This window comes from Elgaria multicarinata, chromosome 8 (genome assembly GCF_023053635.1).
Source record: "Elgaria multicarinata webbii isolate HBS135686 ecotype San Diego chromosome 8, rElgMul1.1.pri, whole genome shotgun sequence".
NCBI classification, from domain to species: domain Eukaryota; kingdom Metazoa; phylum Chordata; class Lepidosauria; order Squamata; family Anguidae; genus Elgaria; species Elgaria multicarinata.
The window spans coordinates 13,888,993-13,911,086 of NC_086178.1; the positions used below are offsets into that span (position 1 = coordinate 13,888,993).

The window sequence follows — 22,094 nt, forward strand, 5'->3', positions numbered from 1 at the left end:
GTATGGGAGAGAGACAAATTAAGAGAGATTCAAAATGAACTATAAGGTCATGAGAGCCAGTATGGTGTAGCAGTTTGCCACTGCTTTGGAGAAAACCCTGTGGTTTCGCTGTTGTGGGGTGTGTGCAGGAAAACCCCATAGCAGAGGGGAGCATGGCCTTTCCAGGCAGCGCAGGCAGCCACTGAGCTCTTGGGGCCCGTCTACACTTGTCTAGATGAAACGTAACAAGTTGGCAGAGATGACGTCAGCAGTCACGTGATGCTGTTGTTGTTACGTTTCTTCTGACTTTTAAAACCGTTCCACTTTCTGTTAAAATCGTTTTAAAACTAACAATGTGCCCCAACCTTTCGTTGTTTTCAATGCCGTCTTTCAAAGTCATGTCTCGTGACCATGGTCTTTGCTTCCTGATTAGGACAAGTGAGGGCTTTTCTAGACGAGGGGAGGGAGAGCTGGCACAACGCGATGAGGGGGAGGGGGAGGGAGGGTGGTGAAAGAGGGGACAGAGGCTTAATTTTTTAAAAAAACTGCTTATCTTTTGGGGCGCACATGGCCCCTTTAAGACGCTGCAGGGCTTCCCTCGTCCCTACGCGTCGCCCCGCCTCCCTGCCGGCTTATCCCGGCAGGTCTAGCTCAGAGTCACCGGAAGAAGGAGGTTTACTTCAGAGCCGGTATGAGCATAATGAAGAACGTTCTAAAGAAGAGTGTGCTGGGGTAAAACGATAGAAGAAAAGGTATTTCGATTGACTGGGCTCAAGTTGCATTTTGTAACGTAGCAAGGGAGGACGCAACAATGCACTTAAACAACGGTGTAATGAATAGTGTAGATCCTGCCTTGGAGTCCACCCTTTGCCCGGCCGTTTCGGGCATCCTCTTGTCCTACCATGAGGCTTGATCCCCCCCCCGTAACGCCCCCACTTCGAGGCACAGCAAAGTCGCCACCAACAGACGGTGTGGGAAAGGTGGCGACCTCACATTAAAAAGAAAAGCCTCAGTAAGCCGTGTGTGTGTGTTTCGTGCAGTTTTGCCAGACCCACCCACCCCCATTTATTTATTTTTTAAAGAAACCTTTATACGGGGCTGATTTTGCAGTGTTTTTTTTTTTAAAAAAAGCTGATTATCTCAGTGTTTTCTAACAGCGGGATAAGGGGGAATAGCACAAGTAATGTCATGGCTTTTGATGATGTCATGTACTCTACCTGCAAACATCTGTGAGTGGCCACTCACGAGCATACTATAAAGCCCTTAGTAATGGTCTATAAATAAAGCTACTTTTGAAAAATCGCCACCGCCCTATTATGGAAGAAAAAAAGAACTTGATTGGGGGAAGGAAAGGGAATGTCACTAATCTTCAGGGGACGGTATTCCCTTTCTCTACTGCACCTCCTTTTCCAATGTAGCCAAGAAGGCCCGATCTTGAAATGGGCCATCTAGAAGGATGACGCTTGAGATGTAAACATGTCAAGAAGTATTTGTGTTTGTATTCAGGACTTAGTGGTCACGTCATCATTTCTTTTTCTTCCTTTTTGTCCCACTCCAGCTTGAAGGTATCTGCAAAATCTCTGCCTATGAGCACTATACAGGCAAGATTATGAGTGCTACACAGACCTGCACATTTACCGGTGTGTAATTGTTCCTCCCACGCTTCATAAACACTGGGAATTTCACACATTTACATTGTGTATAGTCAGCTTTGTGGTCAGCTCTCTGGTATGGTGTTGTTGTTTTTCATTCCCAGTACTTCAGGAAAACTTTGAAAAATTGGAGGAGTCCATACAGGAGGTTTCTGTGAACAGCTATTACCCATGATAGCTAAATTGAACCATCAGTATATTTCTGAGTATTGGATGCTGGAAATAAGTTGGAGAGGTCATCGCCTTTATGGTCTGGTTGTGACTTCCCAAAAGAAAGTGACATACTTGTTTCCCTGAGATGGATGCAGATATTAGTAGTTAATATGCACCACCTCCGTGTGAGAACAAAATACATGGGGAATTTAGGCCTTAGTTAGACTGGGGGGCTTGCTAGACGAGGCCTTAGCGCGCCTTCCGACCCGATTTCCCTGCTGTGCGTCCAGATGACGCACAGGGGAATCTGGGGGCAGGCCGTGCTGAGGCCTCCTTATGGAGGCCTTATGAATTTGCTTATGGTGCACCTTTTCCCCAGCTCCGGCCTGAGGCCGGAGCTGGGGAACGTCTAGGGACTTCCGCGGCTTTTTGCGGCTACTCGCTTACTCACGAGTAGCCGCAAAAAGCTGCGGACCTGCCTGACACAGCGCTCTTACGAGCGCTGTGCCCATCGGCCCGGGGGGGGGAAGAGAGGGGAGGGCGAAGGATGGCAGGGGGGGTGGCACGGGGGCAGGGCGGGTGCAATCGCGCCGCGCACCGCCCGAGCAAGCAGGTGAGCGGCGCTTGCCCGGGCAATGCCGTCCCATGCCAGGCATTGCCTGGGCAAGCGCAGCTTGCCTGCTTGCTCGGGCGGCGGGCGGCGCGATCGCACCCGCCCAGCCCCCGTGCCACCTACCCTGCCATCCTTCCCCCCCCCCCATAAAAATAACCCCAAAAAAACGGACTTACCAGTCCGCCGTCTTCAGGCCGCACCCGGCCCCTTTAACAACAACAAAAAAAAATGGCAGACGCTGCAGGGACTCGACGTCCTTGCGTGTTGTGCGTGTGGAAGCCTGGGGGAGGCGCGCTAACGTTAGCGCGCCTTGGCCCTGTCTCCCTGCCGGCGTAAGCCGGCAGGTCTACAAAGCCCAGAGTGAAATCCCGGGGCGATCCCCGGGATCGTCCCTGTACATCCACATGGTGCACAGGAGATCCCAGGATCAGGGAGGGATGATCCCTCCCTTGCCCCGGGATCTCACCCTACACTTTAAGCCCGCAGGGGCTCAGCCCAAGACCGCGGAATGTGGGTCCGGGTGTTGCGGTTTGTCCCGGTTACTCACGAGGAGCCGGGACAGGAGCACTGCACCCATCGGGGAGGGGGATTTTTTTTAAAAAAAAGTTACCTTTTGCGCACAAGCTCTCATGCGCATCTTTTTCTTTAAGAAAAAGAACCAAAATGGCAGGCGCAACACCTCTCCCTCTGAGGTTGCTGCACGCCGCGTGTGAACAGAGGGGGAGATCTCACAATAAAAATATCACAGGATCTTCACCCCTCCATTGCACGAGACCAGTAGGTCTAGCTCAGGCCTTAGTTTTGCTTTGGAGGGAATACAGTAATTAATTTTGTTTTGGCCAGAATACAGTATTACGGAACACAGCATTTATTCTTCCAAGCCTAAGAGACAAGTAAGAAATAGTGGCTGGTGGCACCTGGTGACAGAATTACAGAATGCAGCTTCAGTTTTCTTAGGACAAGGCAGACATTGGGGATAAAAGAGTAGCCTCCATAACAGCTACTGCTTTACGAATTATCTGTGTTAAGACAGAATAAATAATAGAAACTCAACTAGAATGTATACCCCCAATATGCAAAAGTAGCACCAAAAGGTACCGGGTGGTTAATCAACAGTGCCTTTTACCAGAAAAGAAAGCTTCCTTCAGAAACTGGAAATCTTGCCCACATGAGGAGTACAAAAAGGAATACAAACTTGCACAATGGAAATGCAAGCATGCAATAAGGGATGCAAAACAACTATTTTGATGAGCATATTGCTAGCAAAATAAATAAATAGTTAAATACAACAGAGGCAGGAAACTGTCTAGAGAGTCAGTTGATCTGTTGAATGACAACGGAGTCCTAAAAGAGAATATGCTGATTTCACAGGAGATAAATGAATTCTTTTACTGTATCTCCACTTCAGAAGATATTGGGAGTATACCTGTGTCTGAACTGGTATTTTCAGGAAGGAAGTCTGAGGAACTGCGGTAAACAGTGACGTTCTACACCTTATTGAAAGTTATCATCTCAGTGGGACGAGATGGTTTCCATCCTAGAGTTCTTAAAGAACTCAAATGTGAAATTGCTGATCTTCTAGCAGAAATATGTAACATGTCTCTACGATCAACCTCTGTACAAAAGAATTGGAGAATGGCCAATGTAACACAGTCTTTGGTGGGTCCAGGAGGGATCTGGGAAATTATAGGCCAGTTAGTTTAATGCCCATTCTGTGTAAATTGCTTGAAACCATTATTAAAGATAAAATTATTAAGCATCTAGAAGGACATGCAATGTTGAAAAGAATCAACATGGGTTCCGCCAAAGTATATCCTTCCTCAACAATGTTTTAGAGTTTTTTGAATGAATAGATAAATATATCATAGAATCATAAAGTTGGAAGGGGCCAATATGGCTATCGAGTCCAACCCCCTGTTCATATGGACAAGGCTGATCTGGTAGACATTATTTACCTGGACTTAAAAAGCTTTTTGATAGAGCATCTCACCTAAGAGTCCTGAGAGAACATAACAGTCACGGACTAAGAGGAGAGGTCCTCTTATGTATTGGTAGAAAAGGAAAGGAACCTCTCGTGCAAGCACTGAGTCATTACTGACTCTTGGAGGGACGCCAGCTTTTGCTGATGTTTTCTTGGCAGGCCTTATAGCGGGGTGGTTTGCCGTTGCCTTCCCCAGCCATTATTACCTTTCCCCCAGCTAACAGGGTACTCATTTTACCAACCTCGGGAGGATGGAAGGCTGAGTCAACCCGGCTGCCTGAAACCAGCTTCCGCTGGGATCGAACTCAGGCCGTGGGGAGAGTTTCAGCTGCAGGAATTGCTGCTTTACCGCTCTGCGCCACACGAGGCTCTATGGGTTGGTAACTAGATAAAAAACAGAAAGCAGAGAGTAGGAATAAATGGTAACTTCTACTACCAAGCTATTTAAGGTAGTTAAAAACCAAAAAGGATTATGACCCTATGCGGCAGGGTCTTGCTATTTACTGTGTAATCTGTACAGCACCATGTACATTGATGGTGCTATATAAATAAATAAATAATAATAATAATAATAATAATAATAATAATAATAATAATAATAATAATAATAATGAAGAGCTCCAAAAGGATCTTTCCAAACTGGATAAATGGTTATTAAAACATCAATTGCAGTTTAATGTAAGCAAGTACAAAGTGATGCACAGAGGGGCCACAAAAATATGTATGGTATGGAGAAAATGGAAAGAGATTTTGAATACATCTCAAAATACCAAAAACCGGGATCATCCCATATAGCTGAATGGTGGGCGATTCAGAACAGACAAAAGGAAATACTTCTTTACATGGCACATACCGTATTTCTTCGATTGTAAGATGCCATCAATTGTAAGACGCACCCTAATTTCAGTACCACCAACAGGAAAAAAAAAAAACCTAAGGCACACCCATGATTCTAAGACGCACCCCATTTTTAGAGATGTTTATATGGGGGGAAAAGTGTGTCTTAGAATCGAAGAAATAGGGTAGTTAAAATGTTGAATTTGCTACCACAAGTTGTAGAGATGGTAAGCAAAGGGGGTTAGATAAATCCATAGGGGATAAGGTTATCAGTGCTATTAGTCATGGTGTACTTCCAGTATTGGAGGCATGTTCCGCCCAGAGAGCTTCGTCTATTGGGCGGTATAAAAATGTAATAAATAAATAAATAAAATCCTCTGTATGCCAATTTATGGGAAACATGAAAGGGAGGAGGCTGTTGTACTCATGTGAATTCAGACAGGCTGTAAATTAAGATTTTGATAACATCTAATATTTGCATTTTGTTTTTTGTTTTGTTTTTTACAGTTAACAAAATTGTTGATTGTACTGGTTGCCCAGTAAATATTTCACCTCACAGTCCAGAACTGCAGGAACCTCTGTCATTTGCTCTGAAGAAGTATAACTCAGAAAGCCATGATGACTTCTATTATAAAGTTGTAGTGATAACAGAAGCTACAGCCCAGGTCTGAACTCTGCGGCTACCGTTATATTTCAATTCAGTTAAGAAAATCAGGTTCAATTTGGGATGGCCTGTTCAATTTGAATTTGAATACTTTTCCAAGACTTTTTACCTAACACAGAGTTGATGTCCAAGGGCCAGTAATTTTCATATAAGACACTCTCCTGTGTTGCTGTAACCATTCTACACAGTAGCCCTTGAGTTCCATGTCTGTGCCTGCACTACATGGAAGTTTCCTTTCCAACCTCAATAGTGCCCTTTCCAAAATCCCTACCACCATCACCACCACTGCAACAAGGAGTCATCTCTGTGCAACCTGTTTCCCAATTCTTCTGAGATTGTTTATTCATTTATTAAATTTATGCATCAGTTCCCGCCACAAAAGCAGTCTCAAAGTGGCTTCCACAAGAAAGAAGACAAAATACCCATAATCAGTATAACAAAGGGCTCATCTACACGAAGCAGGATATTCCACTATGAAAGTGGTATATAAAATGCAGGAGCCACACTACTGCTTTATAGCGGTATTGAAGTGCACTGACAACTGTTGGGTGCCATTGACACATACCGTGTACCAATATCACTTGATTTGGCATAGAGCAGGACAGATGCTTTCTTCTTGCTGACCAAAGGGGAAAAGAATTTCTTATTACAATTGGGCCATGTGGCCTAATCTCTACCCACAAGGTTGGACCAACAACTCACCACATACAATCTAATCTGATTGACACATACAATCTGATTGATACATGATGGCTGGCATGCATGCATGCACGCACGCACGCACACACACACACAGGCACTCAGGCTTGGCTCCTGTTGTGTCATTTTTGTAACACTACATTCCCATGGGGTGGGGATAATATGCTGCCACCATGAGCAGGTACCTTTTCATACAAATGGTGCTTTTATTTGAAGTTGGCAACAGCCCTGCCTGTTCTCAAGGGGCATTGCCTTCTGGGCAAACCATCCCACAGTCAATGGTGCCGTTAGGTAGGAAAAAGATAGCGCAACAAAACAAGCCACACACTACTGCAAAGTTGTGTGATCTCACACACCCCTGCCCTGTTTCCTCCAGGGGCTCAATGCCTAATATGAAAGGGGGGCTTCGCTTTGAGTTTTATACTTTTCATGTTCCTCTGAATCCATTATAATCCAAATTTAAAGTAGCTCTTAGTAATCTTTCTGCTTGAATTTCAGATTGTGGCTGGAATAATATATCGAATAGACTTTGATATTGGGAGGACAAATTGCTCCAAGGCTGAGTTCCCAATAATGAATGACAGTTGTACTACTACAAAGTCCAGTGTAAGTTACGGGCAGTACTTCCAAGATGAATATTTTATTTTCAGTAGCTAACATTAATCTGAAATTTGGATTTGAGGTACTGGGGGAGCGGTGTGACGTTGCAATTCCACTTGAATATCTGCATTGTTACTTTTTCAGAAAATCATTCTGATCTATGCATCATTTAAGCTTTAACATAACTTTTTTTTTTTACAGTGCAATCCTATGCATGCCTACTTTAGTTCTATTGAGTTCAATAGGGCTTTCTCATGGGTAAATGTGTACACTGTAGAGGATTGCAGGCTTAAGTCTCCTGTTAAAATCCCAATGTTATCTCCTTAGTAATATTGCTAAGCAATAACTCAGTTAACATTTGTTGCCTAAATTTCTATCCCCTTCCTTAACTTATTGAATTCATTTCCTTCCTCTTCATCAAAATAGCCCAGTTAGAAAACAAGTTAGAAAACAAATGCACGTTTGTCTCAGCTCTGTCCCCTGTGAAGATAAAGAAATTCAAGGCAGAGCTCCTATTATAATTATTACATCTGCTGTTTTATTCTGTATCGTGATCTTTGGCTAGAGATATACCTGTGCTCAATTTTGTTTTGCTAACAGCCTCTGTTGACGTGCAACGCTGAGATTTATGAAAAACCCTGGGAGTCAGCAATCCCCGTAATAACAGTGAATTGCACGAAAAAGGTACGAAAATGCAAATAAAACGTAACTGGAAAAGGATTAGTGATAATTATCTATCAGTTCAGTTCCCAGCAAACACATTTATCTTTCCTATTCTAAACAGTTAAGATTAATTGAAGAATTTAGAGTGTCTATTTGTTTATAATACTTCTATAATTTTTAATATTAGTTCACACTAAAATGTGTATATAATGCCATTTCCTCTGTAAACCAACTAGTCAGTAGGAATAAATTCTCCTGCTGGAGGGATGTAAATAGTGGGGTCCCACAAGGATCGGCATTGGGAGCAATTCTTTTCAACTTGATCATGAATGATCTGGCATTAGGAGTGAGCAGTGAAGTGGCCAAGTTTGCTGACAACACCAAATTATTTAAGGTGGTTAAAACAAAAAGGGATTGTGAGGGGCTCCAAGAGAATCTCTCCAAACTGGGAGAATGGGCATCTAAATGGCAAATGCAGATCAATGTAAGCAAGCGTAAGGTGATGCACTTTGGGGCAAAAAATCCCAACTTCAAGTATAACCTGACAGGATGTGAGCTAATGGTGCCAGACCAAGAAAGAGATCTTGAGGTTGTGGTGGACAGCTTGATGAAAGTGTCCACCAGTGCACAGCTGTTGTTAAAAAGGCAAACTTCATGTAAAGAAAAATTAGGAAAGGAATTGAAACTAAAACTGCCAATATCACACTGCTTTATACAAATGTCAGGGATGCTTTAGGGTGGATTCCTGCATTGAGCACGGGGTTGGACTCGATGGCCTTAGAGGCCCCTTCCAACTCTACTATTCTATGATTTTATGATTCTGTGAAATCTATAGTGAGACCACACTTGGAATACTGTGTCTAATTCTGGTCACCATACTAAAAAAAAAAGATTTTGTAGAGCTGGGAAAAATGCAGGAAAAGCCAACTAAAATTATCAGGGGGCTGGAGCAACTCCCCATGAGGGAAGGTTATAAAGCTGTGATTGTTAACTTGGAAAAAAGCTGAGTAAGGGGAGACACGATAGAGGTGTAGAAAATCATGCATGGTGTGACAAAGTAGATAGGGAGACATTTTTCTCCCTATCTTATAATACTAGAACCTGGGGTCATCCCATGAAGCTGGTTTGTGGGAGATTCAGGGCAGATAAAAAGAAATACTTCTTCAATACTTTTATTGTTGTAAGCCCTGAAAGGCAGACCAAGAAATGTTTTAAATAAATAAATAAATTCACACAGTGCATGGTCAAACCATGGAATTCGCTACCACAAGGTATAGTGATGGTCACCAATTTAGATGGCTTTGAAAGAGGGTTAGACAAATTCCTGGAGGAGAAGGGTATCCATGGCTGCTAGCCCTGATGGCTACGTTGCTACCTCCAGTTGGCCACTGTGCGAACAGAATGCTGGACTAGGTGGACCCTTAGGGCTCATCTACACCAAGCAGGATATTGCACTATGAAAGTGGTATATAAAAGGCAGAAGCCACATTACTGCTTTGTAGTGGTATTGAAGTACACTGACTCAGTCCAGACAAGACGGAGGTACTGTTAGCGCGTGGTTCATCTGTCCGGCGAGGTGATGTTTGCCCTGTCCTGGACGGGGTTCCACTCTCCCTAAAGGATTGGGTCCATAGTTTGGGGGTGCTCTTGGATCCAGAACTGTCACTTGAGGCACAGTGAACTCAGTGGCAAAGAGCACCTTTTATCAGCTTAGGCTGATATACTAACTACGCCCTTATCTGGACAGAGATAGCCTAGCTACCGTTATCCATGCTCTGATAACCTCTCGTTTGGATTACTGCAATGTGTTATATGTGGGGCTGCCTTTGAAAACGGTCCGGAAACTTCAGCTGGTACAAAACAGGGCAGCCAGCCTACTAACAGGGACTGGCCAACGAGAACATATCACGCCAGTCTTTTTACAACTTCATTGGTTGCCAGTCCAGGTCCGGGCCCAATTCAAAGTGCTGGCATTGACATTCAAAGCCCTAAACGGCTTGGGGCCAGGTTATTTGAAGGAATGCCTCCTCCCATATGTGCCTTAAGATTATCCACAGGGGTCCTTTTCCATGAGCTCCTGCCAAAGGAAGTGAAGCAGGTGGCTACTAGGAGGAGGGCCTTCTCTGCTGTGGCACCCCGGTTGTGGAATGAGCTCCCTAGAGAGGTTCACTTGGCACCTACATTGTTTTCTTTCCGTTGCCAGCTGAAGACCTTTTTATTTTCTCAGTATTTTAACACCTAATTTACCTTAAATTTAAACTTTGCTGTTTTAATCTCATATTTTAACCTATATCAATTTTTGCTGTGTGGTTTTATCCTGGTTGTGCTTTTTATATTGTATTTTGTATTTGTGTTTTTAAATTGTTGGTTGTTTTACTATGCTCTTCATGGTTTAAATTTTTGTGAACTGCCCAGAGAGCTTTGGCTATTGGGCGGTATAGAAATGAAATAAATAAAATAAACTGTTGGGGCCCATTGACACATACCATATACCACTTTCATGGTGTTATATCCTGCTTGGTATAGATGTATCATGGGCCCCCACAGTTATCAATGCACTTCATTACCACTTTTACGCAGTAGTGTAGATCCTGCAGTGCACTTCAATACCGCCATAAAGCAGCAGTGTGGCTCCTGCCTTTTATATACCGCTTTCATACCACTTTCATAGTGGAATATCCTTCTTCGTCTGATCCAACGTGTTTCAGATTATGTACTTAAGAGCGCTTTGGCTTCTGGGCAGTGTTAAAATGTTCTAAAGTAACCTGATAAATATAAAAGTGATATAAAATAATAATTTTCATGTAGTATATGAAGTAGTATGTGATGGAGAAAGGCACCTTGGTAGAATAGAAGCTTAGGGATATGAACTGATTTGTCATTCAGAATGTTCCTGTAATCTGATGGCTTCCAGAATGAGAACTTCTAGTGCTATCAACCAAAAGTCATTGTGAAGCAATCACTTCTTCTTTTCCTTGGCAGATTTTCTGCGGCTAAAAGGGGGGAAAGGCAGAAGAAGGGTTGGGAAAACCGGGGAGGGAAGAAGGGTAACTTCCAGAAGGTTACAATATGGAATAATTAGTCATCTCATCAGGATCTTCTCTTTCGAGCTCCAGAGGAAGGGTGCTTTGGGCAAAGGGGAGATTTTTCAACGTGAGGGTCAAAGAATCTGTCAAGGGCTACATTCCAGTATGTGAGGCCAACGGTATGGGACCAAAAATACAAAAATGCCAACGTATTTTAGATTATAGCATTTAGGAAGTCACTTTATACTGAGTCAGACCATTGGTCCATTAGTCCAGTATTGCTGACACTGACTGGCAGCAATGGCTCTCTGGCATTTTAGGCTGCTTTTCCAGCCCTACCTGGAGATGCCAGGGATCGAACCTGGTACATTATTGTTGTTGTTGTTGTTGTTGTTGTTGTTATTATTATTATAATTATATTTAATTGTATTTCACCTTTTGCCCACTACTGGGCCTCAAGGCAGCCTTACAAAATTTAAAACATATACATTTTAAGACCTATGAATAGAAATATACAAAAGTTTAAAATATATTCCAATATTAAAACATTAAACACATGGGGGGTACATGGTCATCGGGGGAATCCTGTGGGGTCAGATTTGAACCCTGGATCTGACGTTCTCTCCCCCCTGGTGCAGAGGATTGCGTCTTAACCTTCACTCTCCTTCAACATGTAACCAAGGCCACAACTAGACCTAAGATTTATCCCTGGATCGTCCAGGGGTCAAACCTGTTCATCTAGGTGACACACAGGGGATCCAGTGCTCAGGCAGGGGCGGACCCTGGATGATCCCAGGAGAAACCTTAGGTCTAGCTGTGGCCCCACAGTAGATGGTGTAGACAACTTGCATGGGGCATCATCAAGAGGCTGATGATCTCCACCTCCAACCAGCTGCAGCAGCTATGGAACCAGCCATCTCATGAGGCAGGGCGAATCCCCTGTTCAGGCAGCAAATCACCCCCCCCCACTAAGAAGGCCCTTGCAGTCATGCCATAAAAAAAGAAGCCCCAACCCCACTCCCACTCCCCCCTGCTCGATGTCCCTGTATTCCTCCTAGCTTGGCTCCTTCCCTCTACTGACCCCTGCTACTCAAGGGGAGGAGGGGAGAAGCCGAGATGACACCCACACCTCCCACAGTTTCAGGACAACCCCGAGACCATGGGAAGAATCGGGTTTCCCCAGGTTTTTTTATCCCTGGGAAAACCTATCCCCACCCCACCCCCCTACCACCGGGAGTCATTTAGACGCACAGGAACTCAGCCATGACCAGCCCGGACTATCAGGCTGGTGTAGACATGGCCTAAGTCTAAAGAATGAGAAGACAAGGCACTGTCAGCAGTTGAAAGCAGGTTGAGTCTGTGGCAGGAAGCAGCAACAAACCAAGACGTGTTGTTGTTGTGACCCAAGAAGCGCTCTCACCTGAAAATTCTTATGGGAAGTTTAGACCTTATCTCATTACCTGCTCTGGCTTAATGGAATCTTCTGCCGGTCTCACTCATGGCCTTGGGAGTTCTTCCCTTTGACCAAAGCTTCATGGTATAGAGACCCCTCTACTCTACGGTGGTGTAGAGACTGAAATCCTGCCTGACACCTCCAACGTTGAGGATGTCCTGTGAGCTAGCATCCTCACAGCAATGCACTCCTAGTTAAGCTACTAAGTTCAGAAGTTTTAGTTGGTACAGAGTGGAATCAGTGGTCCACTTCCAGAACCCAAATCAACATGTCCTGTGGAATGGCCGGCCAGAGGAGACTCGTCAACTTTACAGTCTACTAGCATTCAAGAAAGCTATACAGACTGATCTCTTCTGGTAGGCCTATCCAGTGGAATTTTAAGGTGTTTTAAGATGTTTTTAAAATGTTTCTAGGATGTTATTAACAATGTATATTATGTTTTAATTGAGTATTTTGTATTTTATCGTTTATTGTTGTTTCCCACCTCGATCAAGATGCAGGCGCAGGTAAGAAATTTATTATTATTATTATTATTATTATTATTATTATTATTATTATTATTCATCTTTCCTGTGTGCCATTGTAGACTATTGTATTGAGAGAAAAACTGATCTTAAAGACACCACCACTGATCTTAAAGAAACCACCTGTACAAAGGTAGCATTGGGCCATATGCTGCAGCAACTTTGGAACCAGCTCTTTGTAGACATTCTGCACACACCCACACCACCAACCTATACGTTTTTAACAGTCATCCCCCAAGGAATCCTGGGAATTGCAGCTTGTTGTGCGAGCTCAGAATGCTCTGTTAGAGGTCTTGATTTCCCTCACCAAATTACAGCTCAGTGGATCCCAGACTGGGAAAGGAAAGGAAAGGAAAGGAACCTCTCATGCAAGCACTGAGTCATTGCTGACTCTTGCAGGGACGCCAGCTTTCACTGACGTTTTCTTGGCAGGCCTTATAGCGGGGTGGTTTGCCGTTGCCTTCCCCAGCTGTTATTCCCTTTCCCCCAGCTAACTGGGTACTCATTTTACCGACCTCGGGAGGATGGAAGGCTGAGTCGACCTGAGCCGGCTGCCTGAAACCAGCTTCCGCTGGGATCGAACTCAGGCCGTGGGGAGAGTTTCAGCTGCAGAAACTGCTGCTTTACCACTCTGCGCCACACGAGGCTAGACTGGGAAAAGGGGATGACATTTAAACTACATTATGTGTACAGTGTAGATATACCCTTAAAGACCAGGACAAACTTCTGAAAGGCTCTTTATAAGGCTGGGCTGGAGAAAGGGGTGGGGGACTAAGACTAATCAGAGAATCAGTTGTCAAGTTACATTTAACTATTTTAATAGTTGATTTTTGTGAACCGGCCAGAGAACTTCGGCTATTGGGCCGTATAAAAATGTAATAAATAAATAAATAAATATTTTAAATACTTTAATATTTTAACTGCGATTTAAATAGTAATAGTAATTTAAATAGTAATAGTAATTTACTAGTAATTAAATAGTAATTGAAATGCTATTTTAATAGTAGTTTTGCATGTTATTACACAGCCACGACTTTCAGGATGGGTTGGACAATTTCAAGTAACTAAATATATTATGATGGCTTTTCAGGTTGCCAGGAGGCTTCCAGGTTTTACCCCTTTCCGGAGCATAGCCTTAACCGATAAAAAGAAACCTCATGAAGATGTACAAAAGCAAGAAATCCCGAAGCAACCATCCACTTCAAAACCTTTTCTACAACAGGAAGATGAAGATTTTTTTAGGTCCCTCAATCAAGGCAGCCCTGGAAGCTCAATTTCTTTATTTGACCGACTGCCGGATCTGCCAGAACCACTTGCTCCAAAGTGTCCAGGGAGACCATGGAAACCTATTGCACTTCCCGTAGCCCCGCTTCAGGAGGATTTTAAGGACTTCACACTTGAAGATCTTCTACCGCTCCCTGATGAAGTAACGGCTGAACCCCACAAAACAGATTCAGACGCCAACAAGCAAAACTCTGGAGGTTTTGATCTTGCAGATGCTCTGCTGTAATTAAAAAAAAACAATTTATTGTGTCTTCAAGAACTCATAAAACCCTGCAGCAATGGAGGTGAAAAAGTTCTTGGGACTTTGGGGCTGCATGCAGACATAACATTAGAACAGGAGTGGCGGGCACAGGTCCTTCTCCTGCAGATCCTTGAGCTCGGCTTCCTCTCGCCTTTGCAAAGTCAATGACAAATGTACAAAGCAGAAATGTGAACACTGATTCGGTCAGCAATCTTGCTTCTTCCCCCCCCCCCCCCGCCTCTCACCAAGATGCTTCAGATGGGCTCTCCCTGCGTCTTTTATTTGTAAAGTGCAGCATGCATCTTCATTTAAACATTCTTCACCTTCCCTTGTTTTCAAAAAGGATAGAAGCAAAAGCAAATCTGAAGAGTTATCAAACTGCTCCAGGCATTTGGGGTGGGTGGGGGTGTTCAGGACATCACAGGTATCAGCCAATCAGCACTATGCACAGTGGCCCCCTGCAGTAAACTTGCAGAACCAGTTATCCCTGCCTTAACCCTAGAGAGAAAATTGCCCATTTGAACAAAAATGGTAATTATGCTTCTAGAGCAGTCCCAGTGATCAGTTAAACTTTATGCTTGTCTGCAGCCTCATAAATGTTATGTCTACAGCCCGGGTTAGTCAGTCATTTTCTGTGAGAATTGAAAGTGTGATTTTGCTTCCTTAGCCTGATTGTTTTCACCCCTGAAACATTGGAAATAATTTAATTGAAGTCAGTAGAACTAGAGTAGCATTAAAACGCTAAAAATGAAAAGAGAATGTAGTCAAATCTATAATGCAGTGAATTTAGCTTTGCTTTTTTCTTTGGCTATTGCAAATAAAAATCAAGCATCAAAGCATCACAGTATGCAGTATACTTAATTGGAAGGTCATGACCTTTGGCCGTGCTGGCTGGGGGATGCTGGGAGTTGTACTCCAACACATCTGGAGGGCACAACAGCCCCAAAGGAGTTTTCAACTACTGACCCTGTTCAGATGACACGCTAAGCCACAATACTTACACATTTTGAGCTAAACATTATGGTTTAGCGTGTCGTGTGAACCATGAGTTAACGTGTCGTGTGAACCATTCCTAACTTTAGTAGCTACAAAACCACAATTTAAACAATCTCACTAACCATTTGCTGCAGAAGGGTTAGCGGCCTAACCATGGCTTAACGTGTTTTCTGTTGACCGCTACAAACAAGCACTTATTTCTTCAGTTTGGCCACAAGATGGCAGCTTATTATGAACTAGATTCTCGTCTTTATTCATCATTCAACCCTCCTATTTGTGCCAGCGTGCAGAAAGGAGTGCAGATAATAACGTGCTGGCAGATAATAATGTGCTGCACCTCAACTCTGCCAAAAAAGTTGACTGTTTAGCCTATTAAATAAGGTTGGCCCATTATCAGAGACGACCTTACATATGTTTATGCCTAAAAATAACAGGCCACACTTTTACTTGCCGCCCACGGTGGAGAATTTAGTTCATTTTTGTTTTACCTGATGCACAGAGATGGAGATTTGGGAACAGAAGAATGGTACCCCGGATGGCACTTCTTCGAGGCAAAGCTCCGGCCCTGCCACTTATTGACAAAGCATCCAATTCCAGTCCCTCAAGGCGTTTTATGGACTGAAAATTTGACAAAAGTTCCTGCACCAGCAAAATTATCTCCAATAATTAAGGAGCGATGGGAATATGACCTTAAACTGGAGCTTAGCTTCTAGGTCCTCAAACCAAACAACAGCCTCTAAATCAAGGCAGGGGAGGGAGGGAGGGGCTGTGTTGAATTATACTGATTCCTAACAGCCCCCTCTACCCTAAGTATATCCCCTACAATGATTTAAGGCAGAATCCTATGCTTGTCTGGACAGAAAAAAAGTCACACACGCTGGGAGTTTGTTTATTTATTTATTTACAATATTTATATACTGCTCCATATCTAAAATAGATTCCAGAGCAGTAAACATAGGAATAAAACAGTGAAAAGATTAAAACGGCAAATCAAAACTGTTCAATTTAAAACAAAGGACCAATAAAAATGGTGGCTTGGTCACTTAAGGAAGGCTTCCTAGAAAAGAGTTGTTTTCAGGAGGCACCGGAAGCAGCATGGTGTTGGTCCCTGCCTGACCTCCAGGGGCAGGGAGTTCCAAAGAGACGGGGCCACAACACTAAAGGCTCTTCTCCTGGTGAAATCCAATTGGGCCATAGGTCCATGTGGAACCACCAGGGGCATGATGACCTCAGTGACTGGGCAGGTTGGTAAAGGAGAAGGCGCTCTCTCAGGTATCCTCTTCCCAAGTTGTCCAGGACTTTGTACACAAGTACAAGAACCTTAAACCTGGCCCGGTAGCGAATAGGCAGCCAGTGCAGCTCCCTCAGCAGAGGAGTTACATGCTGGAAAGGGACTGCTCCAGACAACAGCCGAGCTGCAGCATTCTGCACTAGCTCCAGCTTCCGGAGCAGCCTTAAGGGCAGCCCCACATGGATCGCATTGCAGTAATCCAATCAAGAGTTTGAAGACCTTTCTGGCCAAACATGTATAGGATTGCACCCTTAAGAAATGGAAATAGGTAAACACTTGTTAACACCCTGCCTGCAGACCACTAGAAGTGCTGAGGAATCCCAGGGGACCACTTTATTTATTACTTTATTACACTTCTACACCCCCAATAGCCAAAGCTTTCTGGGCAGTTCACATCAATTACAGGCACAAAATAAATCATAAAATACAATATAAAATATAAATGTTTAAAATTACTGTATAGTAGTACAAACCAAAATAAAAACCTAGCAGCAATGCAGAGATTTAAAATGCAATAATAGTTTTAAAACAAGAGAGCTGAAAGACCAAAATGCTGGGAAAATGAAAAGGTCTTCAGCTGGATCTACACTACTGCTTAAAAGCGCTTTATAACAGTTATAAAGCGCTTTAACTGCTTTAAAGCGCTATAAAACTGTTATAAAGCGCTTTAAAGCAATAGTGTAGATCCGGCCCTGATCTGGCATGGAAAGAGCAGAAAGTGGGTGGCTACCCAGGTGACCCTCCCTGGGTAGCTCATTCCACAACTGGGGTGCCGCAGCAGAAAAGGCCCTCTTTTTGGTAGCCACCCACCTCACTTCCTTTGGCAGGGGCTCTCAGAAAAGGATCAATGAAGATTTTCTTAGGGTCTGGGCAGGTACATATGGGAGGAGATGATCCTTCCCGTAACCTGGCCAAAAGCTGTTTAGGGTTTTTAATGTTAATATCAGCTCTTTGAATTAGGCCCGCAAATGGACTGACAGCCAGCGCAAATGGAAAAGTACAGACAAAATATGATCATGTTGACCAGTCCCCATTAACTGTCTCACTGCCCTGTTGTGGACTAGTTGATGTTTCCAGACTGTTTTTGAGGGCAGCCCTGCATATTACACACTGCAGGAATCCTGACCAGAAATGATCAGAGCATGGACAACTGTAGCTGGATTATCTCTGTAGATGGTATAGCAGCATAAACTGATAAAGGTCCTCTGTGCCACTGAGTCTACCTGTATCTCAAGTTACAGTTCTAGGTCCAAGAGCACGCCCTAACTACAAACCTCATCTTTTAGGGAGAGTGCAACCCCTTCCACAACAGGTTGAACAGCTGAGCAGATGAACTACCCGCGAACAGTACTTCCATCTTTTCTGGATTGAGTCTCAGTTTATTGGCCCTCAGTTTATTGAGTCTCAGTTTATTGGCCCTCACCTGGATCTGATGAAAAGGAGAGATAGAGCTGGGCGTCGACATATTTGTGACACCTCTGCCTCTGGAATACCTCCCTCAGCAGATTCATGGTGATGTTGAACAACATGAGAGAATAGCATAGCTGCCAAGGCACAGGGCAATGACCCCCCAGCACCACTTTGTGGAATCGGCCATCCAAGTAGGATCAGAACCACTGCAACACAGTGTCTCCGGTTCCCAACCCAGACATCCTATCAAGAAGGAAAACAAGGTCAACAGTATTGAAAGCGGTTGAGAAGTCCAGAAGAATCAAGAGGGTCATGCTCACCCTGTCTTTCTCCCACCAAAGGTCATCCCATAGGGTGACCAAGGCAGCTTCTGTTCTAAACCCAGGCCTTAAGAAATGGATCAAGATAATCAGCTTCATTCAAGAGTGGCTGGAGTTGTCCGGCAACCACCTGTTCAAGCACCTAGCCCAGGAAGGGGATGTTGGCTATTAGCCTACAGTTGTTAACATCACCCAGATGCAGATTAGGCTTTTTCAGGAGTGGTCTATTACCACCTCTTTTAAAGAGGCCAGCACTACTCCTTCTCTCAAGGAGGAATTTACAACCCACAGGATCCAGCCAGACATTCTCTCCTATTAGATGTAATAAACCATTAAAGACAAGCGTCATGTACTTTGGTGGTCAACTGGATTTGGCAAAGCACCTTGTCCACTACTTTGGGCCTCCATAACTGAAACTCATCCTCTGAAACTGTACAGGATGGTGCTCTGGACACCTCTATTACTGTATTACTTGTGGTGTGCAATTTGCCATGCAAACTCGTCACAGCATGCTACCAAGGGTTCCACCATTTCTCTTCCTGGCCCAAACTGACCACTCTGAGAAACTCTGATGGACAATACTAAGAAGATGCAATAGTGGTAGAAAAGATATCTCTCTTTGCCACCCTCACCGCCACAGAGTAGGCTCAATAATGAACGGTCAGACTCGGCATGAGTTTTCCTCCATCTCCGTTCTAACCATATTCCCTCTTGCTTCATTGCCCTAAAGTCAGGTGTATACCAAGGAGCTGGCTAAGTTAGCCTCTGCTCAGAGGGAGAGGGCACTTGGATGTGATCATGCCGACTGCCTGAATCATCTCTGCATTCCATAGAGTGAACTGGGCTTCGAGAAGAGCACCAGCCATACAAGCAAGAAAATCCTTCAGAGCTTTCTAGAATCCATTAGTTTCTGGGGGCAGACCATTTTAATAAATCTATCACCCTTGCAGAGAGGAAAGGCCGCCGAGACTCTAAACCTCAATAGGAAGTGATCTGATCATGACAAAGGGAAAGATGTTAATTCCACTACTTTCAGATCACCATCCTCCTACCCAGTTGAGAAAACCAGATCAAGCGTGTGTGTGCTTACATGCATTGGCCCAATGACCTGATTGAGACAGTCCTATGGTTGTTATAGTGGCCATGAGGTCCTGAGCTGCTGCAGTTACAGCAGCTTTGGCATGAAAGTTGAGATCCCCAAGAACCATCATCCTAGGGGTTCTCAACCACACATCTGAGACCACCTCCATCAGCTCAGGCAAGGAGTCTGATGGGTAGTGGGGTGGATGATACACTGGCTGAATCTCTAATGTGTTCCAGGTACAGACACTCAAGTTCAGCATTTGAATGAACAGGAAGCCTAGAGAGATAGTATTCTTATGGACCACAGCAACCCCACTTCCTTCCCAACACTTGAGTCAGTGTTGGTGCTCACAAAGTACCCACGATATATCAGCCCCAGCATCATAGGCCTTAGCTAGATCTACCTGTTAGTCCACGACAGAGAGGTGAAGATCTCGCAATGGTTTTATTGCGAGATCCCCCCTCTGTTTACACACGGCGCACGATGACCTCAGACGGAGAAGCGTCGTGCCCGCCATTTAAAAAAAATTCTTAAAGGCAGCAGTGCACAAGCGCTCGTGTGCAAAAGGTAAGGTTTTTTTTAAAAAAATTACTTTCTCCGCTCACCCCACCCCCCATGGGCGGAGTGCTCCTGAGGAGTTCTGCTGCCCGTGCGCAAGTCCCAGCTCCTCGTGAGGAGCCAGGACAATCCATGGCGCCTGGCCACACGTTCCGCGGTCTCGGGCTAAGCCCAAGACCATGGAAAAACTGGGCCTAAAGGGGGGGGCAAGATCCTGGGGCAAGGGAGGGATCATCCCTTCCTGATTCCAGGATCCCCTGTGCGTCATGTGGATGCACAGGGATGATCCTGGGGATCACCCCGGGATTTTGCCTGGTCTAACTTTCAAAACCAGCACCATATTATGAAAATCACAGGCCCTAGGCCAGGTTATTAAGAAGAGCTCCTTTAACTATTAAATTTACTTTGAAAAATTACGAAAGACCCTTTGTTAGCCTGATCGATAATCCGACCCTCATCAAAACAGCCATGATCTCCATTGTCAGAATTTTTTTTAATCAAGTGTGGTGTCAAGTACAGGTACTCTTAATTGTTCCACAACCTTTCCACAGACTATCTGAATGGAGCTCATGGACTACAGTTTGTGAATCTGGCATATTGTATTCATTTACTCCGTAGCAGTCTGTCCTCCATTGATTCAAAACCCAATACGATTATTGCTCTTTTGTTGAAAGATGCACAAGAAAAACAAGTTATCAACAATTCAAAACATGCTGTGCCAGTCGTGCTTCTGCAATGTCTTCAGAGTGCCTTAATGTTCATGCACATGCATTTACATGCTTTGTCTACTAGAGACAAGATCCATCCATTTCACACTCAGAGATTTATTATCTGTCTTCACAAGACTGTGGGGAGGGAGCTGAACCCTGAAGAATGGCCACTCTAACAGCTCACACTGAGCCTTTCTACATGAGGCTTTTATTGTGTTTTCATGATTGCTCATTCACGGTAGGTTGCAGGTCCTTTACACAACATTGTCATCCTCCAGGCCCTCTCCTGTTCTTTCCAACCATTATTACCATTTTTTCCTAATGAGGCAAGTCTACTATTATTTAGAAAATGTGTTATAAAGTCCAGTGTAAATGTGCAATTTTGCAATTGCGCCATCAAATGGTTGCGTTATGAAACAACTAGAAAGGCAGAGAAAGAAAACATCCAGAAAAAGCACGTGTAAAGGAGCCCGTCTTAATCCAACAATGAATCCAGAAGCAGAAACCTTGATAAAGGTGAGGAATAACAGACTAATGTAGAAATGCCCAGCAACAAAATGTTAACAAGTGGCAAAAATTAGAACAAAACGGACAGTGGTGTTCTACTAGGGAGAGTGACTAGAAAATACATCTCTCCATGGTAAAAAAGGACAGATATTCTGATTGCATAAGAAGTCTCATTTCTGATACAAAACACACTGTGGTTCATCTGAACAACGCACAGAAAGTTTTCCTCTGCCCCTTCCCATAACATTTTAAAAATCACATTCCAGACAGATGTCTTTTGAGAGTAGTTGCTGTTAAGACATGCACAAAACAATTCCCCCCTCCCCATGCAAAATGTGAGTCACTGGCTGGCTTTCTGAGTTACTACTGGAGCCAAAAGAAAACTTCTCTACTGTCAAAGACAATCCCAGTCTGGAGAATAAAAACACACTGGTAATGCAGAAAACTGAGACAGTGAGCTGACAAGGCCATTGAAGGGCACCTTTTTGGCTCACCCAGCCCACTGAGGACAACAACAACAACAAAAATGTATTCAGGTTACTATTCAAGAACTTTCAAAGAGATACAGGCTATGTTGAAAGCTCAGGAACGTGTTCAGCCTTTACAGATTTATAGATCCTTCTGCAACCAAGAAATGGGAACATCTGTGACAGCAAACAGAAACAAAAATCCTTCAGTTTGAAAGAATCTTGACAAACTAGAAAGCAGCAAGCAGCTCTGGCTGAGCAATGGTTCAGCCATCGGCTATCTGATGTAATAAATAACAAAAATGCTCTGTAGCTTGCATTGTAACGGAATTATATTTCACGACCATGCTCATTCACCGACAGCTGGGGCTCTCTGTTTTTC

General features: G+C 44.0%; 1 protein-coding gene across 1 annotated transcript in view; it reads left to right on the forward strand.

The window, feature by feature from the left end:
• The window catches only part of KNG1 (kininogen 1), a 37,173-nt gene extending 21,965 nt beyond the window's left edge, over nucleotides 1-15,208 (forward strand). The window contains exons 6-11 of the mRNA XM_063131900.1: nucleotides 1,538-1,619; nucleotides 5,723-5,880; nucleotides 7,077-7,184; nucleotides 7,779-7,862; nucleotides 12,815-12,826; nucleotides 13,935-15,208. Coding sequence (XP_062987970.1) covers nucleotides 1,538-1,619; nucleotides 5,723-5,880; nucleotides 7,077-7,184; nucleotides 7,779-7,862; nucleotides 12,815-12,826; nucleotides 13,935-14,354 — 864 coding nt within the window. The 3' untranslated portion in view covers nucleotides 14,355-15,208. The remainder of the gene's footprint in view (nucleotides 1-1,537; nucleotides 1,620-5,722; nucleotides 5,881-7,076; nucleotides 7,185-7,778; nucleotides 7,863-12,814; nucleotides 12,827-13,934) is intronic.
• The last annotated feature ends 6,886 nt before the right edge of the window (nucleotides 15,209-22,094 follow it).